Source organism: Erythranthe guttata, chromosome 2 (genome assembly GCF_056151865.1).
Source record: "Erythranthe guttata isolate IM_541 chromosome 2, IM_541, whole genome shotgun sequence".
NCBI lineage: Eukaryota > Viridiplantae > Streptophyta > Magnoliopsida > Lamiales > Phrymaceae > Erythranthe > Erythranthe guttata.
In genome coordinates this window covers 13803699-13821552 of record NC_142534.1, presented here as the reverse complement: position 1 = coordinate 13821552, position 17854 = coordinate 13803699, and the positions used below count along the sequence as shown (strand labels likewise).

At 34.8% G+C, this 17854-nt stretch overlaps 2 protein-coding genes and 1 long non-coding RNA gene across 4 annotated transcripts; 2 read left to right on the top strand and 1 right to left on the bottom strand.

The window, feature by feature from the left end:
• Nucleotides 1-11529: 11529 nt before the first annotated feature.
• On the bottom strand, nt 11530-12356 carry LOC148772396 (uncharacterized). The gene is made up of 2 exons (XR_016029198.1): nt 12251-12356; nt 11530-11716 (listed from the first exon to the last, which is right to left on the bottom strand). It is a non-coding gene; the product is annotated as an uncharacterized LOC148772396 (long non-coding RNA).
• Nucleotides 11924-14092, top strand: IQD11 (IQ-domain 11). 2 transcript variants are annotated; one of them, XM_012980938.2, is made up of 5 exons: nt 11924-12179; nt 12279-12572; nt 12731-12940; nt 13152-13283; nt 13366-14092. In XM_012980938.2, exons 1-5 carry the CDS (start codon nt 12102-12104, stop codon nt 13954-13956), a joined length of 1305 nt encoding a protein of 434 aa, XP_012836392.1. In that variant the 5' UTR covers nt 11924-12101; the 3' UTR covers nt 13957-14092. The 2 variants fall into 2 exon arrangements, with proteins under 2 accessions (XP_012836392.1, XP_012836391.1); XM_012980937.2 differs by having other exon boundaries at nt 11942-12179; nt 12276-12572.
• A 1268-nt stretch (nt 14093-15360) lies between these two features.
• On the top strand, nt 15361-16976 carry LOC105957028 (geranylgeranyl diphosphate reductase, chloroplastic). Its single transcript, XM_012980939.2, has one exon. It carries the CDS (start codon nt 15525-15527, stop codon nt 16872-16874), a length of 1350 nt encoding a protein of 449 aa, XP_012836393.2. The 5' UTR covers nt 15361-15524; the 3' UTR covers nt 16875-16976.
• Nucleotides 16977-17854: the final 878 nt, after the last annotated feature.

The following is a 17854-nucleotide window of genomic DNA, read 5'->3' as shown; positions in this document are numbered from 1 at the left end:
TGCTCACAATGTCACTTGAAAAGGTTCATATTTCTACTATTGATAGTGTTGATACACAGTGTTTATGTATGTATAATGTTGTGATTCTCTGTAAAAGTTGAAAGAAACCCTATCTTCCACACAATGAGCTTTCCTAATACAATATATTTATATTTGTAAGTATATATATTGTAATTATGAGAATATATAATTAATAATTATATATATAAGATGTAGGATTATCATTATTTGATAAGAATATTCTCTGTACTGTACCAACAAATTATTGAATTTTGTGAATAAGTCTATGGTGCACACAAGCTCCTTCACTCCCACCTCCAACAAAGGGGAAAAAAAAGAATTAAAAAAAACCCAAAAAAGCAAAAGTGATAAAGTATATTCATCAGCTAATTATCATATTTCAAAAAAGAATTACCAAGTCCAAATAAATATAATTTGTGTCATACTATGTTTTAGAAATAAGAATAACTTTATTAGAAAACTTTTAACAAGTTCTATACATTACTATCCGCTAATTATTTTTTATTGACGTAAACCACACTAGGTTGACTATGTGCGACAAGTTCCACCTATCGACCGTTGGTAAGGGGATTTGAACCTAGATTAATTGATTCAGACTCAGTTGCTCCAACCGCTAGATTATCAATTACGGGACGAAAAAAGGCTAATTTATAAATAAATGAGAATAACTAATTAAGACGAAGATCCGTGTCAAAAGGAGGCCAATACACATATTAAACTTGAGCAAATTAAACTCTTTCAAATTAATGAACTAACAACCAAATTATAGTCTTCCTTGGAATATTTGGTAGATTAAGATATGGTGAATGACTTGTGATTATGAAATTGTTTTTCTTTCTTTTTTTACCTTAATTTTTTCTACATTTCTAGAGAAACGACATAAAATTGTTGCGTATAAATCTAAAAATATCATCTCATTTATATAATATCGCAAATCGCAGTCGACAAGATTTGCAGGACACAAATTATATTATTGACTAAGAAACGACTCTAAAAAAATGAAATAGTTTAATTAATGAAGATTGAAGAGTGGTTTTCTATAAAATTGACCCATATTTGTGTCACTTTGTGAAGAAAAAATGAGTTGGATTTGGGTTCATATTTGCAATTTTCTTGACTTTGAATTGGTAAAATATATGAGAGAATATTTATAATGTTTGGACCACTTGGGCACTTGTGACTAATTACCAAATAATTGGAGGTTAATTTCCAAGTCGTATTGCGTATGTCTTTGTCATATCTTGGTTGATTTAGTTTAGTTATCTACCTAATCCCAATTAATTATTTTGATTATATAATTAACGAGTTTATCCAATATGGTTTTGTTTGGTTACCGCTGTAACATTATGCTGACTAAATACTAGGGGTTAGTACTAGTAATACGTTCGGGGCAAAATTAACATTTTTTCAAATCCACTATTAAAATTAAAATTAAAATCAAAATCCACAATTAAATATTACTATTTCAATAAATTAGTAGCACCCCTCCCATTGAAATTGATTTAATAGGGAGTAACTAATTATATAAAAGACAATTCTTTTACTTCAAACTACATGTTAATTTTGCTAAATAAAAGTTTTTATAGAAAAATCACATAAACTATCAGAATTTAACATATTTAATACAAAATCTAATGCAATGAACTGAATATTTTACTAGCTAAATAATTAATTAGTCAATAGAGAATTAATTCAATCCGATCTAATCCAAACTAGTGCTTTATATATCTTATATATTGTCATGTCATGTAATGGCACCTTATGAAAATATAACTATTTAACTTATGAAAATCATTGGTGTGAAATTCACATACAATTTGTTCTTAGACAAAAGCAATAAACATATGGAACAATAGGAATTTATGCTAAAATTCTTAGTAATCTTAAAATTTTGAGGATAACTTAATATTATCCAAAATGAACATTCTTAGCTATTGCTTTCAATATGAAGCAATTATGTATCCTTAAGATTCGCTTAACTATAAAGATTTGTTCTTTTTTCTATTACATTCTCATGTGACTTAACTAAACTAAATGCCTTTATAACTAATCACATGATATATATATATATATATATATATATATATATATATATATATATATATATATATATATATATATATATATATGCTTTTTTTTGTTGGCAAACATAATATTAATTCTTGAAAGTACCATAGATTTTTTCTTCAAATCTAAAGATTTTCGGTTCGACCATTGATTTTTTAGCTGTCTATGATTATTTCATTAGACTAAAAAGTAAAGATATGATATTGCACGCTGTGCGTTATCTAGTTGGTATAGTAAGTGAACACAGTTGTATTATCAATATTTTTAGGTTGAATTTATCTCACGTGATTAGTCTAACATAGTTTATATTTCTCGTGTTGTTTGCGAGCTATGGCACGAGTATAAAGTTTACTCAGTGTACTACAAGTGTGTGCCATTTTTTCAGTCAATAGAATTACAAATATTTAGAATTAATTTTAAGATAAGCTTATGTTCAATTAATATATCAAAGGATGACGAAGTGGTGTTCAACAAGTGGGCCTTGGTCCAATATTCTTTACACATATATTATATGATCCATCATATAAGATTTATATGATCTCCACTCTTTATGGCCTTTTAGATTTCGGAGAAGGTGATTGAGATGCAGAACCCGTTGAAGTACATCGAGTGACTTTTAGTGATAAAATAACTTTTGCCAGAACACACATATATATGAGTATGTGTGTGATTATATACAAATTTATAATTAATAGTCATTCGATGTATTTCATTGGGTGTAACATCCCATAAATCCTTCGGAAAAGACTATTTGTCAAATTCCAAATTAGTGGTCGTCAAAACTCCAATTAGAAGGCATTTGGCAAGTGACCAAACTTATATGAAATATTGTTACTTAATTTTACACACTATCCCATCCACGTTGAAAGTAATTCTATGAAAGACGATTCAATATTTTAAATGGGGTAAATTACAAATACATCTCTGCTAAAAATAACTTTAAGGTCCCTATGGTGTCGGTAATTACAATGATCTCTTTAAACATTGTTAGAAACCCTAATGGAATAATGCGTAGGATAAGTTATTTTGTTAGTATTCTAACAGACTATTAGTTTCAGGAAGTGGTGGAGACAACATAGAGTTAGGGGGTGACACGGCTCCCCAAAATTTCTTAAATATTTATTATTTTATATGAGATTTCTAAATTTTTGTCTATGGTAGCATTAACCGCGCGGTGGAAAACAAATGTAGTGCATATCGATCCCCAAGACATGAAATCTTGTCTCCGATAATTGTTTCAAAGGTGTGGCTGTAATTATCAATACCACATGGACCTTAAAGTTATTTTAACATATTTCAGGGGTGTAAGTGTAATTGACCTTTTTAAATAAATAAATAGAAGTTGAAGGACTACGGAATAAAGTTTAATGAGAAAGATGGGCTAAATAAAATATACTAGACTATATGGCCCATGAATATAAAGAACCCAACTTTTATAATGATTATATATTATTGGACTGGTGGTACTATATTCTCGAACCCATGACAATATTAGGCTATAACAATTGCTTATTTATTTATTTAAATTTTCTTTTCTCAAATTCAAATCAAGGTTTTACTATTCATAGTGCAATTTTTTCCAGTTACAGTGCAAAATAATTCATTTGTCAATAATTCATTTAACTTTTTTTTTAAATTCTCTCAACCTCCGAATTTTTAAATTTTTTAAATCGTCAATTTTTTTTTCGATAATATCAATTAAAACACAATAATTATCAATACGAAAGAAACCTACTTCGATTTTGAGATAAAAAATACGTATTTTTTTATCGAATTTTGACATTTTTTATGCATTTCGTGTTGTATTGCACGAAATGAAACACTGCATTCCGTGCAATATACCACGAAAAGCCTTTTTTCATAAATTTATTTTATTTCGTGTAAATTTACACGAAATGCAAGCTTGTATTTCGTGTAAATTTATACCAAATAAAACAATTGTGAAAAAAAAAAAGGCATTTCGTGTTATATTGCACGAAATGCAGTATTTCATTTCGTGCAATACAACACGAAATGCATAAAAAACTTAAATTTATGGTTTCGTGTATCGTGAAAAAACACTATTTCGTGCTTCTTTGCACGAAATGCATTCATCCATTTCGTATTAGGGAATACGAAATGTCCATGCACGAAATACAGTTGGGAAAGGATTTGAGAGGATTGTGGTTTTTTACTTTGAAAATTACAAATGAAATAAAGTCGCACTGCAAGGTGGTAAAATATGTTCTATGAATAGCATTTCAGTTCAAATCATGAACGACCGTTGCAATGTTGTCATAATCGGACCGGTTATGGTACCAGACGACTATTTGTGTCATGGTTGTATAGTCCAATTCGTTCAGCCTAGTTTTAAAATACTATTTATTATTATTATTATTATTATTATTATGCCATCTATCATTTCATTTTTATTTACTATATTCCATTTGCCATACTTATTTGCTTTGTGTTGACTAAGGTTGATCGCCGGTTAACGTTAGAAAAAGCAAGAAAAAAAAACTTGGAGACCGATGTTGACTGTCGGCCAATCGCCACTCTTCAACGGGAAAAAATTCAGAGGAAAAATAAAATAAAAAAAGGAGAGGTAAAATTGGATTTGGGGGGGTCAAATTTGGTAAAATTGGAGCTAAATTTGAGTTAACAATTAGAATTGAGTTTAAAGATTTGAGGGTAATTTTGTTTCCTAATGTTTTTAATAGATGTTGAGGAGTGTGCTTCTTGACGAAAGAGTCTAAACAGAAATAACCTAAGTTAACAGAGGTTGGAGGTCTCGACATTCTCATAAAAACCCTTTACAATATTTAAATATTGAAGTTTTAGATAATAAATACTCCTTATGTCCCATACTATTTGTTTTTTTTATCCCAAGTTATTTATTATTTTAGAGTTTCAATAAAACACTAATTGCATTTTTATCAATTTTGCCCCTTGTCGCTCTTAATTAATTAATTAATTAAAAAATAATTAATGACAAGGGTATCTTAGTATTTGTTATGTTACTTTTGGTATAATCTATGCGCATATATTGAGTTTCTTAATATGCACGCAACCATCCAAAACGACATCTAATATTTGAATTTGGAAGGAGGGAATATTTCATTAATGTTTTAACTTGAGTGTTGATGATTGAGTAGGGGTGAGTTCGGGACGGGAATTCGGGATTTTCGGGATCGGGATTTCGGAATTCGGTATAGAAATTTTAAATTCCAATCCCGCTCCATACTATTAAATCCCGGTTATATCGGTATCCCTAAATATTTCGGGAATCGGGATTGGGGTCGGGAAATCCCGTATTTTGCCTAAAAACTAAGAAATATTGCATATTTTTTCCATCAGTAGTATTTTATACACTAAACCAACTTGAATATATTATATACATACTATTTTTACCACAAAACTTGGAACAAATAAAATTTTAAAAATTTAAAAATAAGTTGAAACAATATATTTTATATTGTATTTCTCATCTCCTTGACACTCTATATATATATATATATATATATATATATATATATATATATATATATATATATATATATATATATATATATATATGTGTGTGTGTGTGTGTGTGTGTGTGTGTGTGTTTATTAGTTTTTTTTTTCTTTTTTTCCTAATTCGGGATTAAAATACCCCGATCGGGATTGAACCAATTCCCTAATACCGATCCCGTATTTGTTCCTAATCCCAATCCCGAGTCCCATAATCCCGAATTCCCGAATTTTTAGTCCCAAATAGTAAAATTCCGATCGGGACGGGATGGGATCCTGAATCCCGATCCCAAATGCCCAGCCCTAGGATTGAGTGAATGATGGAATGTGCAGATAAAGGAAGTAAGAAAAACATCTCGACTCGGGGATAATTACACTTTTGATCCTATACTTGCCACCTAAAATGATTTTAGTCCCCAAACTTTTAAATTCACAAAATTAGTCTTCAATCTTACACATTTTGACACTTTTAGTTCGGCCGTCAACTTTTTCTGTTAACTTGGATGAAAATGTCACGTGCACCTCACATGACGTCCAAGTGGCAATAAAAAATCCAATTGGAACACAATCAGTCCATTTGGCAGCTTCCCCCAATTATCTGTACTCCAAATCCCTAATTTCCTCTAATTTCACTTCAACAAAAATCCAACCCTGAAATTCCACGTGTATTGAACGGGATCTTATTGAAATTAGGACTTTGTTCTTCCAAGCTTTCAACCGTGGGAAGCGGAATACTCAGTCTTTCCTAGGGATGGCAACGGGTCGGTTCTGGGCCGGGTTTGCCTAAACCCAAGACCCGACCCACGAAAAATATTAAAACCCAAGACCCGCCCCAACCCGTTTTAGCTTAGACCCAGACCCGCCCCAACCCAGACCCTAACTAAACGGTTCTGACCCGCGAGACCCGCTAGACCCGTTAACATTCAAAAAGTTTAATATTTTCTGATTTTCATAACATTTTGCTTGTATATTTTTACCAAATAATCTCAATACTAAAATACAATATTTTAAAAAATCTCTACAAGTTATATAACATGAACAATAAAATTACAATTAATTATATTTAACTTCGATAATAACTAAAATTCAAAATGCAAGACAATTAGCGGTGGTCGACAAATGATAAATATTACCCACGAGAAATGAGATTAAAAAAATAAAATAGTGAAAATAGGTAAATGAGAATAGACAAGATGGAAACTGATAGTTTGATAAATGAAATCCGAAAATATATATATATATATATATATATATATATATATATATATATATATATATATATATATATATACGGGTCGGTTCTGGGTCGGTTCCAACAAGACCCGTAACCCGACCCAGAACCATCCAATTCTAGAAACTTAAACCCATTACCCGACCCAAAACCATTTAGTTGACCAAGACCCGCCCCAAACAGGTCGGTTCCGGGTCCAAGACCCGCCTAACCCGTACCCATTGCCATCCCTAGACTCTTTCCGGGCTCGGATTGAAGATGGGATTAACTTGACTAAAAAAATTCATTCTTGTTCCTATCAATTTATGAAACGTTCGGGTAATTCTCTTGCCCATTCTATTGTGAAGATTGATTGTACCGAATATTTGAAAAGGGATTACTCTTCCCACGTTTTGGCTAATACTGCCTAATATTATGGATTTTTTCTTCAGTTATATTAATTAGTTATATTAATTTGTTGATCATACTGAATACAATTTATATCTAGTTCTTCCTCAACAATCATATTAAAAAAAAACTAAAATGTGTTTCATAAAGCTCGGAATGTGAATAATTACGTGCATATAAATATATAATCACTTACTATGTTTAAGTTTTTGTTAACACAATAATTAACGGCTTAATCCCCACTTTACACCCTTGAAATAGAGCCTAATTGCACTTTGCACTCTTAAAAAACAAAAATAGCACTTTGTACCCTCAAAACACAATAAATCATTCACAAGGCACCCTTAATTGAATAATAAAGAATAATTCATTTTCTACTTTTTTATTCTCTGGGATGCAAAAGAACAAATTAAATTATTATTTTCTTCAAACCCCAACCTAATTTCGAGCGCACAAAGTGCGAAAAAAAATAAAAATCACACTGGAAAATTGAAAAAAAATTATATATTCTTATAAAATAAAATCAAATAAACTTTTATCACTAAATTATTCGACTGGTAGATCTTTTATTGTAATTGGTGGAAATATTAGGTAGAAATATTTGGAAAAAAAAAATATGAATTTCAGATAACTTGATATCGGAATAGTTGAATGATTTTTTTCTCGGTAAAATACTTTTTTGTGATAAAAACATATATAATTTTTAAATACCACTCATGTGGGGTGCATTATGCATGATATATTGTGATTCAAGGGTGCAAAGTACTAATAATTTGTTTTAAGGGTGCAAAGTGACAAAATGGTATATTTCAAGGGTGTAGAGTGGGATTAAGCCATAATTAACTAGTAATTCCATTTGTACGATGCACGAAATATATATTATATTTCTTTTTGTTGAATTTAATTTAATTAATTTATTTATTTTATTTTATTTTTTGAGAGGAGAGACAACTGTTGACATTGCATGTAAAATTATATACTCATCAATTATGAAATTCTGAATCCAAAGGCAAAATAACAGAACCTAATAGCACCAAAATGCATGTAAAGTCGTGTTCACTAACACTATTCTATGCTGAAGGCACGCCCGTTCTTGGTGCAAGGACTTCGGAAGCGCATCGGGAATGGTCATGAGACATCTATTTGGGCCGATCCGTGGTTGCGGGACGATGGCAATCATAAGGTCTTAACTCGACGGCCAATTATGAGCACTTACCCAAATTGGGTATCGGATTTTATTGACCCCGATTTATGCACGTGGAATATTGGAATTATTAATTCGCAATTTTGGCAAGTGGACAGAGAATGGATCTTAGCGGTTCCTATTGGAACTCGTAATCCGCGAGACAGTTGAATTTGGCATTATTTTAAGTCGGGAGAGTTTACGGTCCGAACCTGCTATCATAATATTATTTCACAATTTCATCGGTCAACTAACAATCGGGGAAGTAATGAAGCATCACATAGCGGGGCAACGAACCATAAGTGGACCGAAATTTGGAATCTTCCCCTCCCTCCAAAAATTCGCAACTTTCTATAGAGAGCTTGCTCGGATATCCTTCCTACAAGCACGGAGCTCCACCGAAGGAAAATGGTCCCTTCTCCTATATGCATGCGATGCGGTGCTGATGTTGATACTTTTTTGCATGTGCTGCAAGAGTGTAACCAGATGGGGAAGATTTGGTGTTCGCCGTTCTTCAATCTTCGACCCATGCGGCCACAAAGCTCGATGTGGAACTGGATTAGTCAAGCGAGGGCCTTTCTCCAGCCGTAAAAGTTCCTCTTGGCACTTATTATTGCGTGGAAGGTCTGGGACGTAAGGAACAAATTAATGCATGGCGAAGAGGCTATGGAAGCGGAACATCTCATCAATTGGGGTCAATCTTTTCTTATCGAGTTCCAAAAGGCGATGGTCTTGACTCCGGAAATTCAAACGAGGTCCCTCTCAACGGCATGGAGTCCTCCTCCTGAGGGCTGCATTAAAATCAACGTCGACGCAACTTTGCCCAAAGGGATGGTCTATTACTCAGTGGCTATGGTCGCACGTGATTGGCGAGGTGGATGTTGCAGATGGGTGGTTCGTCGATTTCCAGGGCAACCACAGCCGGTCGAATGCGAGGCGCATGCAGTTTTTGAGGCAATTTCTTGGGTAAGGACCATTGGCTGGAGCTCAATAATTATCGAAGGAGATTGCTTGCAGGTTATTTCTTCCCTCAAAGAAGGCGAGTCATCATTATCGTCTCGGAGCTTATATCGATGAATGTTTGGCTATAGCAGGTTCCTTTGCTTTTTGCGATTTCTCGTTTTTTAAGCGTAGTGAAAACCAATTGGCGCATATGTTCGCCATGAATATTAGTTTAAGCTGTAGTGATGGAACTCATATTCCTCATAATTTGGCTATTAATGCCTAATGGAATTTTCTTTTTCCTAAAAAAAAAACACTAATCTATGCTCGGATCTACGTTCCTCTAGTCCGAGAAATGTTAAAAACGCACTTCCTTTTGTACTCTTATCTTGAATTTTGCCAAAGAAATCCAAAATTACACTTATAATAAAATTATCTCATCATTAATTTGATTCTCCATTTTTCTCGCTCCCCCTTATCTTAACTCCATTTTATATTATACTACAACTGGTAAAATACACCGAATATATTTTTATCATTCATAAGTACACAAACACAAATATACATCAACATTTGTGTATATAGATTAACGGTAAAAATTCACCCAGTGTAGCATAGAAATAACAACTCCACTACTACAATATTCCAAAACAAACTCTTGAATTATTTTTGGAGGATAAATTAATTTAATTAATTAATTAAAATTAATGAAAAAACAAAGCACAGCTGGTAGCTTCTCATATGAACAGTGAAGGATTCCATTATCCGACAGCATATCAGAATAAGTGGATGATAGGAACATGCTCCCATTTATCAATGTCCCTTCTAATCAACTCCCACTCCCACATTTTGCACTATTCCAATTCCACACTTGCACCATTACATTTCACTAATACATATATATATATATATATATATATATATATATTTTTAAATTAACCTTAGAAACAACTATTTCGATACATGCGTACTCGAACAAAATTGAAGCGTCACTCTCTCAAAATCAAGAAAAGACCGACGGTTTGGTTTATCAGATGCTACACCTGGCGTAACACTGAGCGACTATGCACCATTGATCTATATGAATTAACAAACTCACTGAGCACACATACGTGTGTGTGTGTGTGTGTGTGTGTGTTATTATAACACATATTAATAGTGCAGAATCAACCGATGTATTCACCAAATGAATGTATCATCTACGAAACCAAGACCGAGTACCACTTACTCGTATGAGTACCTATTCCCTTGGATTTTTTTACATACCAACACAATTAGGGAATCTTCGTAGTTTTTGTAAAGCTATGACCTACATCTCTTAATATAGGCCTAACTCTCAAAGTTGTCATCATTTAGAAATAAGGTATACAATGGTTTATTAAATATTACATCCACCAAACTTTATCAGACTATAGATCCATACGTATTTTACACATCAACTTAGGTAAAAAAAGATTAAAAAATCACCGAACGTATTTCACCAGAATAGTATACTCCCATATGAATTATCATACTCATTTATAAAATAAATAAATAATAAAAAAAAAAAAAAAAAAAAAAAAAATTGGGCCCTCTAACAGCTATATCTTCTTCTTTTTTCGACCACCAAAGCATGCCTTGCTCTTTTCCCTACATTCTCTCATTCATTGCACATTAGGGTATTCCCCACCTACTTCAATAATGTATTCTTCACTCTCTTTTTTTTTTTTTTTTTCTTCAGTTTGGATTTATGTGTTCCTATTCTGAAAGGCCACCCCTTTCTTGATTTTATGGTCTCTCTCTACTGTAGGGGCAAAAGGGGCACATATAACATGGGTTCTAATACAAACTAATATATATCTCCTACATTTTCTTAGTACATTCTATGTAATGGAGCCTCCCAATTTCATCTATCCTATGGTTTGCCTTTGTCTTAAATAGCTACAACATTGGTTTGCGGAGTTTTTCTCGTTGTAAAAATCGATCGAATCGAAAAAATCACGTCAATTTTATCAAAAGTTCCGAGAAACGAACAAGCAATTAAATCGAGTTATACCATACACATGAATTATTGCCCATGCATCATGGAACTCGAATCACACACATCCCAACAAGTTAAAACAGAAGCCGAACTCAAAACAGTAATTTACACTCTTTAAGATCGATTTGCAAAACACCAAATTCGCTATCTCAAATAGCTATGTCAAAATACACACGGCAGTAAATTACAAAAATACCCTTTATATTCAACGTAATCACGAAAAATCGCAGCTAATATGCATGATATGCGATTTTCAAATGAGCTTCGTGATTGATGACTTGTGCCATAACAAACTTTTTTTTTCACATGCAATGCTGTATGTATGGCTCATGGGAAAATGACCATGTGTAGCCTCAGCAAATTTCAACACAAATCTGAGCAGCAGAGCAAACCCACATTTGACAAAAGAGAAAGTTGGCAAGAAAGAAGAAATAGGACCCATTAATGTATAAAGATTCTTATGGTATAACCCATTCATAGTTTTACCTCCACAAACTAGACTGACTCTCACTTGTTTTCATTCACTTTATGGTGCAAAAGGCCCACGTGCCAAACACATGATAACTCATCATAGAAAAAGATTGGCGTAAAACGAAATTATTGGTAAGAGAAGAAAGATATTATAGATAGCAACTACATTCCGTCACACTGCCGAAAAAAGTTCCATTCTTTTGCAACTCTTCAGTTTGACATGCTTTTTCATTAGTACTAGTTTTCCTAATGTAGCTTTTTATTAGTTTCGAATAATCTCGGCGAGCGATGGCGAAGAAGAAGAAGACGTGGTTCAGTATGATAAAGAGGTTATTCATTTCAGAACCACAATCAAGACTTGACAAGGTAAAGAATGATTTTTTTTTTATTTTTTTTTTCCGAGTACTGAATTACTACGAGGATGGAAATATATGTACCTGAATTCGTTCGATTTCTTGCAAGAAGGATAAGCGAAAGAGATGGGCGTTCCGTTTGCTTAAGATAAAAGAACTTGCGCCATTATCCGCTCCGCCCCCTGCAAGAGAAAAGTTAACATGGGAAAAAGCAGAAGAGAGTGATACTGCTTCTTTACCTGCGATAGTTACAATAGATACTCTCGAGATTGGGCAGATCTCTAGCAACTGTATATCTGCTGAAAGTATTAGTCTTGCTGATATTCCAAAGCCCTCTCAGCAAAAGCAGCGCGTGTCACAAAATTCGGCTGCCATCAAAATTCAAGCCGCTTTTCGAGGTTACCTAGTAAGTATAAGGGGGGAAAATAAGGGGTTATCTACTTTAATTATTAACTTGGTGAAAAAGTATTGTGTCAAACTGAATTAGCTTTAGTAAAATGAAAAAAAAGATGAAACATGATCCTATGGTGTTTATTTCTGCATAAACATTGCTTGCCTTACCAGGCAAGGAAAGCATTACGAGCACTGAAAGGGGTCGTAAAGCTTCAAGCTCTTATTCGTGGTTGGGCTGTTCGACAGCAAGCTCTTAACACCCTCAAGTGTCTGCAGTCAATAGTAAACATCCAGTCCGAAGTTTACTCGAAGAGAAGAATTGAGGACAGTTTGCATTGTCAAGAATACAAGTCACAAAATCTTAGGGAGAAAGACATAAAGGTAACTTCATTCCGAAAAAATGTACTTTCCTAGTATAGCTGGCATGTATATCGCTATATACAGTGTATCACCATTTTTTCTTAAAACCAACATAATGTACTGATGCAAGACGAAGTTCAACGAAAGGGTCACAATATCACCATTTTGCCTCACCTAGATGAATACTGTGCTAATTAGAGATTTCAATTAATCTTTGTTTACGAAATTGCAGGTAGATTTAAACAGCCAGAAAAGGTGGGACGACAGTACATTGACGAAGGAAGAGTTGAAGGCTCTCTTGCTAACAAAGAGAGACGCTTCTATAAAGAGAGAGCGTGTCAAAGAGTACTACCTGAACCACCGGGTCAGTTTCTTACAGTTTTCACTTTTTTTTTCAAGTCTCGTTACGCAAATAAACTGTCATTAAAACAAAGATATACTTACAGAGGTCAGCAGAAACAGAGCGTGACAAGGCATACGGGAGACGAAGATATTGGTTGGAACAATGGGTAGATGCCCAGCTGGCAAAAAGCGATACTCCACGAAATTTGGACAGAAATTTGTCAGCTAATGACAGAAACAGAGAAATCAGACATTTGCCAAAACAGAACCAAACAGAAATGTCGGATTCCCCTGCGTATGTACCAAGAAGATCGCACCACCATAGGAAGCAGCGTTCCATAGGGGAAGACAATTCATTTTTAGGCTCTCCTTCTATTCCTGCATACATGGCCTCCACTGAGTCAGCGAAAGCAAAAGCAAGGTCATTGAGTTCGCCAAGATTAAGACCGCTTAGTTTCGATGTCTGTTCTGAGATTACCTCACCTTATAAGCACAAGCTTTCTCCTATATCATCGATTAACAGTGAGCTGACAAGCGCGAGTTGGGTTGGTAATCATTTCAATTTCTCGCAGAGATCACCGCAGTTGAGAGGTCTGAATGGTCCTATAAAATCAACCATGAGCACAAAGGAACTACGACTTCGGGGGATTCATTTCCATAATGGTACGGATGATGCAAATTCAATGGGGAAATAAGCTGCTAGAAACAATCCAGTTTCGGTTGTTGACTTTAGCTTTATGTAAATGTTTGGAATTTCTATATCTTATAATTAACGAATGATGGAGCATGAGAGTGCTAAGTCCTTATTATTTTAAGAATTGTTTTAAGTAACATTTGTGTTCAAGATTCTTTTAAAAAACATGCCTATATCTGTAGTGAAGTAACTAACAAGAACCCTACAACGTTCCAACACGAAGAGGAACAGAAGGGAGCAGAAGATCATTCTTCATTACCAGCAATTTCAAGACCACAAAATCGAAACAGATAATTCAAAATTTTATTCGTGTCGTAATTGAACTTTGGGCCATTACTCCATCCTAATGCTTCACTGCCATAATCATGACATACCGTATTAGGTTGGGGTAAATTGCTAGGTCAATGCCAAATTACTTTACTTATCATTTTATCCCCAACCAAACAAAGCCACGATTTTTACCTACTTTTTACACTATTTTACTCATTGTTTTCCTTGATCCAAGCCTAGATCCCAAATCTTTCTTTCCTTTCTCCTTTTTCACACAATCCTCAGCTATTGCAAGGATGAATTAGTTGAATCATTTTACCACAAATGAAAGAGATCACTAACTGTAACTTGTAACAAGAAACGAAAGATCTATTTATAAATCCAGTGTTTATCAGTGCAGTTTTCTGCAAAAATAAAACTGAATCAATTATATTTATTTATAATTGTAAGAGGAATACTTGCTAATAATGCATATTCAAGGTCATAGAGTTCATGACATGATTGAAGTCTACAGAATGCAGCCTAGCACAATTATTGGTTTTTCTATTCAATAACTCAGTGATAAAAAATCAAGAACTACCGTTTTCGTTCTCAATCTTATGACTGCATGCATGGAAAATCCATCTACGAAACATTGTGCTGATACATCACTTTTACGGGATGTTCAACTAAATTACTTCTCATGTATTTTTGTAAGTTTTAGCTAGGAGATTTCATTTATGAACTATGATGATTCACTACGGTTTTTTACCCTCTAATTTGCATGGTCAATTACACCCAATATATCTGTCACAAGTGAATCAATTATGTTACTTCTCACAATTTACTATATATGCCACAAGCAGAAAGCAGCATAGAAATTACCTTGTTGATTCGAGAAGCCAGCGTGGAGGCTGAGTACGTTAATTGTTTTTGAAGCTTTCTACCCTGCAATCATATCAATAAACCTTAAGTAAATTAGTATTATTAAAAAGTAATAAACCACCAAATCCCATTCTTGAAAACTAATTACAAAAAAGCAAAGCTGAAAGAAAAGTTTCAGATCTACTGCTATGTTTTGTACTTTATTCAAGAAACAAAAGATTCCTAATCTTTTATATGTAAAGCAGACAAGCAACACTTATCACTAGTATTAAACTAATCTCCACTACCATTAAAGAACTAAACAGTCTGCACCATCATTAAACTAATCCCAGTTTAATAGTAGAATATACCTGATTAAGTACTCTGCTAATCTTCACTGTAGACTAAACACTCTTTCCACTTTTGAAAACCCTAACTCACAAGCCCCAACCAAACATGGCAGCTCATACCCTAACCCCAGTACACCACCCCCTCCATTCCCTCACTCAAACCTTCAAATCCAAAACCTTTAAACCTCAAACAGTAAAATGCAGATCCGCCACCACCACCATCACTTCCAATTTGAGAGCTGCGGTTATTGGCGGCGGCCCAGCGGGATCCTCCGCCGCAGAAGCTCTGGCCACCGGCGGCATCGAAACATACATATTCGAACGCAGCCCCCAAGCAGCTAAGCCCTGTGGCGGAGCAATCCCTCTGTGCATGCTCGATGAATTTTCGATCCCTTCTCACCTTATAGACCGCAAAGTCACCCAAATGAAGATTATCTCACCATCGAATCTCACGGTCGATTTCGGAAAAACGCTCAGACCGAACGAGTTCATCTCTATGGTACGCCGCGAAGTACTGGATAATTTCCTCCGGCTTCGAGCCGAGGAAAGGGGAGCTACCCTCATCAAAGCCCTTGTGACAAATATAGAACTTCCCCTTTCAGAGAAATCGCCCTACATAATCCACTACATCTCTAACAATACCCAAAATACCCTCGCCGTGGATGTTATAATCGGAGCTGACGGGGCCAACAGCAAGGTGGCGAAATCGATAAAAGCTGGTGACTACACCTGCGCCATTGCGTTTCAAGAAAGGATCAAACTGCCGGAGGACAAAATGAAATACTACGAAAATCTAGCGGAGATGTACGTGGGGGATGACGTCTCGCCGGATTTCTACGGGTGGGTTTTCCCCAAATGCGACCACGTGGCAGTCGGAACGGGCACGGTTTGCTCGAAGCAAAACATCAAACAGTTTCAAGGCGCAATCAGAAACCGGGTCAAATCCAAAATCGAAGGGGGGAAAATAATCAAAGTCGAAGCCCACCCGATTCCAGAGCACCCACGGCCAATTAGGGTTCGGGGGCGGGTGGCTTTAGTCGGAGACGCCGCCGGATACGTCACCAAATGCTCCGGCGAAGGAATATACTTCGCGGCGAAGAGCGGGAGGATGTGCGGAGAAGGGATCGTTAGGGCGTCGGAGAACGGGAGGAAGATGATCGGAGAGGGGGATTTGAGGAGGGAGTACCTGAGGAAGTGGGATGACGAGTACTTCTGCACGTTCAAGTTCTTGGATGTTCTGCAGAAGGTGTTCTACGGGAGCAACGCCGGGAGGGAGGCGCTGGTGGAGCTCTGCGGGAAGGAGTACGTGCAGAGGATGACGTTTGACAGCTATTTGTACAAGAGATTGGCGAAGAGGAATCCACTGGAAGATGCGAAAATGGCGGTCGACACCATCGGAAGCTTGATTAGGAGCGGCGTTGTTGGGAGGGAGGTGATGGATGCTGCCGGATTTTGAAAAATGTAGTTTTTATTTAAACAAAAAATAATTAATAATTAATAAATAAATAAATTGTAGCTTTTAAATGAATTACTTATGTTTGTGTGATTTCTATGGAAATTATGTTACTTTTTTTTTTAGCAAAGATTTTGATTAATTCCACTATATTGATATGATATGAGGGTTTATGAAATATTTTAATTAGTTTGGAGTTTGGACTATTAGTTTTTAAATTGCGATTTAAATTTTACGATTGATTCAATTTACACCTTAACGTCTTGTTTCCCTATGGTGCGAATTACTACTCCATTTCCATGGTAGCTCGGGATTGTTGCCTTTGGTGGAAAATACACAAAAACCCACGTCGTCCGATGATGGTTGAAGGCGAAGGCCACGTAGCTCATCGGACTTTATCCACGGTGCAAGAAACGAGATGAAATTCGATTACAATGGAAAGGGACTGTCGACAAGTCATTAACACACTCGAAGAAGAAGAACCTTCGTTTTCATCTTTCGGAGCATATGTTGGAGAGTGTCTTCATCTATCCGGTCATTTTATTTCATATAATTTTAGCTTTGTTCAACCTTCCTCGTCAATTGGCTTGCTATGTCTAATGAAAGTTATTTTTATCTTCAGAAACAAAAAAGTTATGATACAGTAATCATTCGATAAAATATTTTATAGAAAATTGGTATAATTCGCTAGAGCAACACGTTAATAGGGCAATATGGTAAGAAAAAAAAAAAAAGCTCATAATCTATTTTTGTTATAAGTCAACCCTAGTAATCTTATACTATTGGTAAGTAAAAGAAATAAATTTTTTCAATCCCACCTATTTCGATCCTAATTGGAATTTTGAAAACAATTTCCGGTCGCAATTTACAACTTTTCCAATTTCTTTTTCAATTCAATTGCAATTAATGTCTCATTTTTTATAATAAAAAAAATTGAAACTTTTCCAAAAGTGACAACTTTGATCCAGTTCGTCCCATTTTCA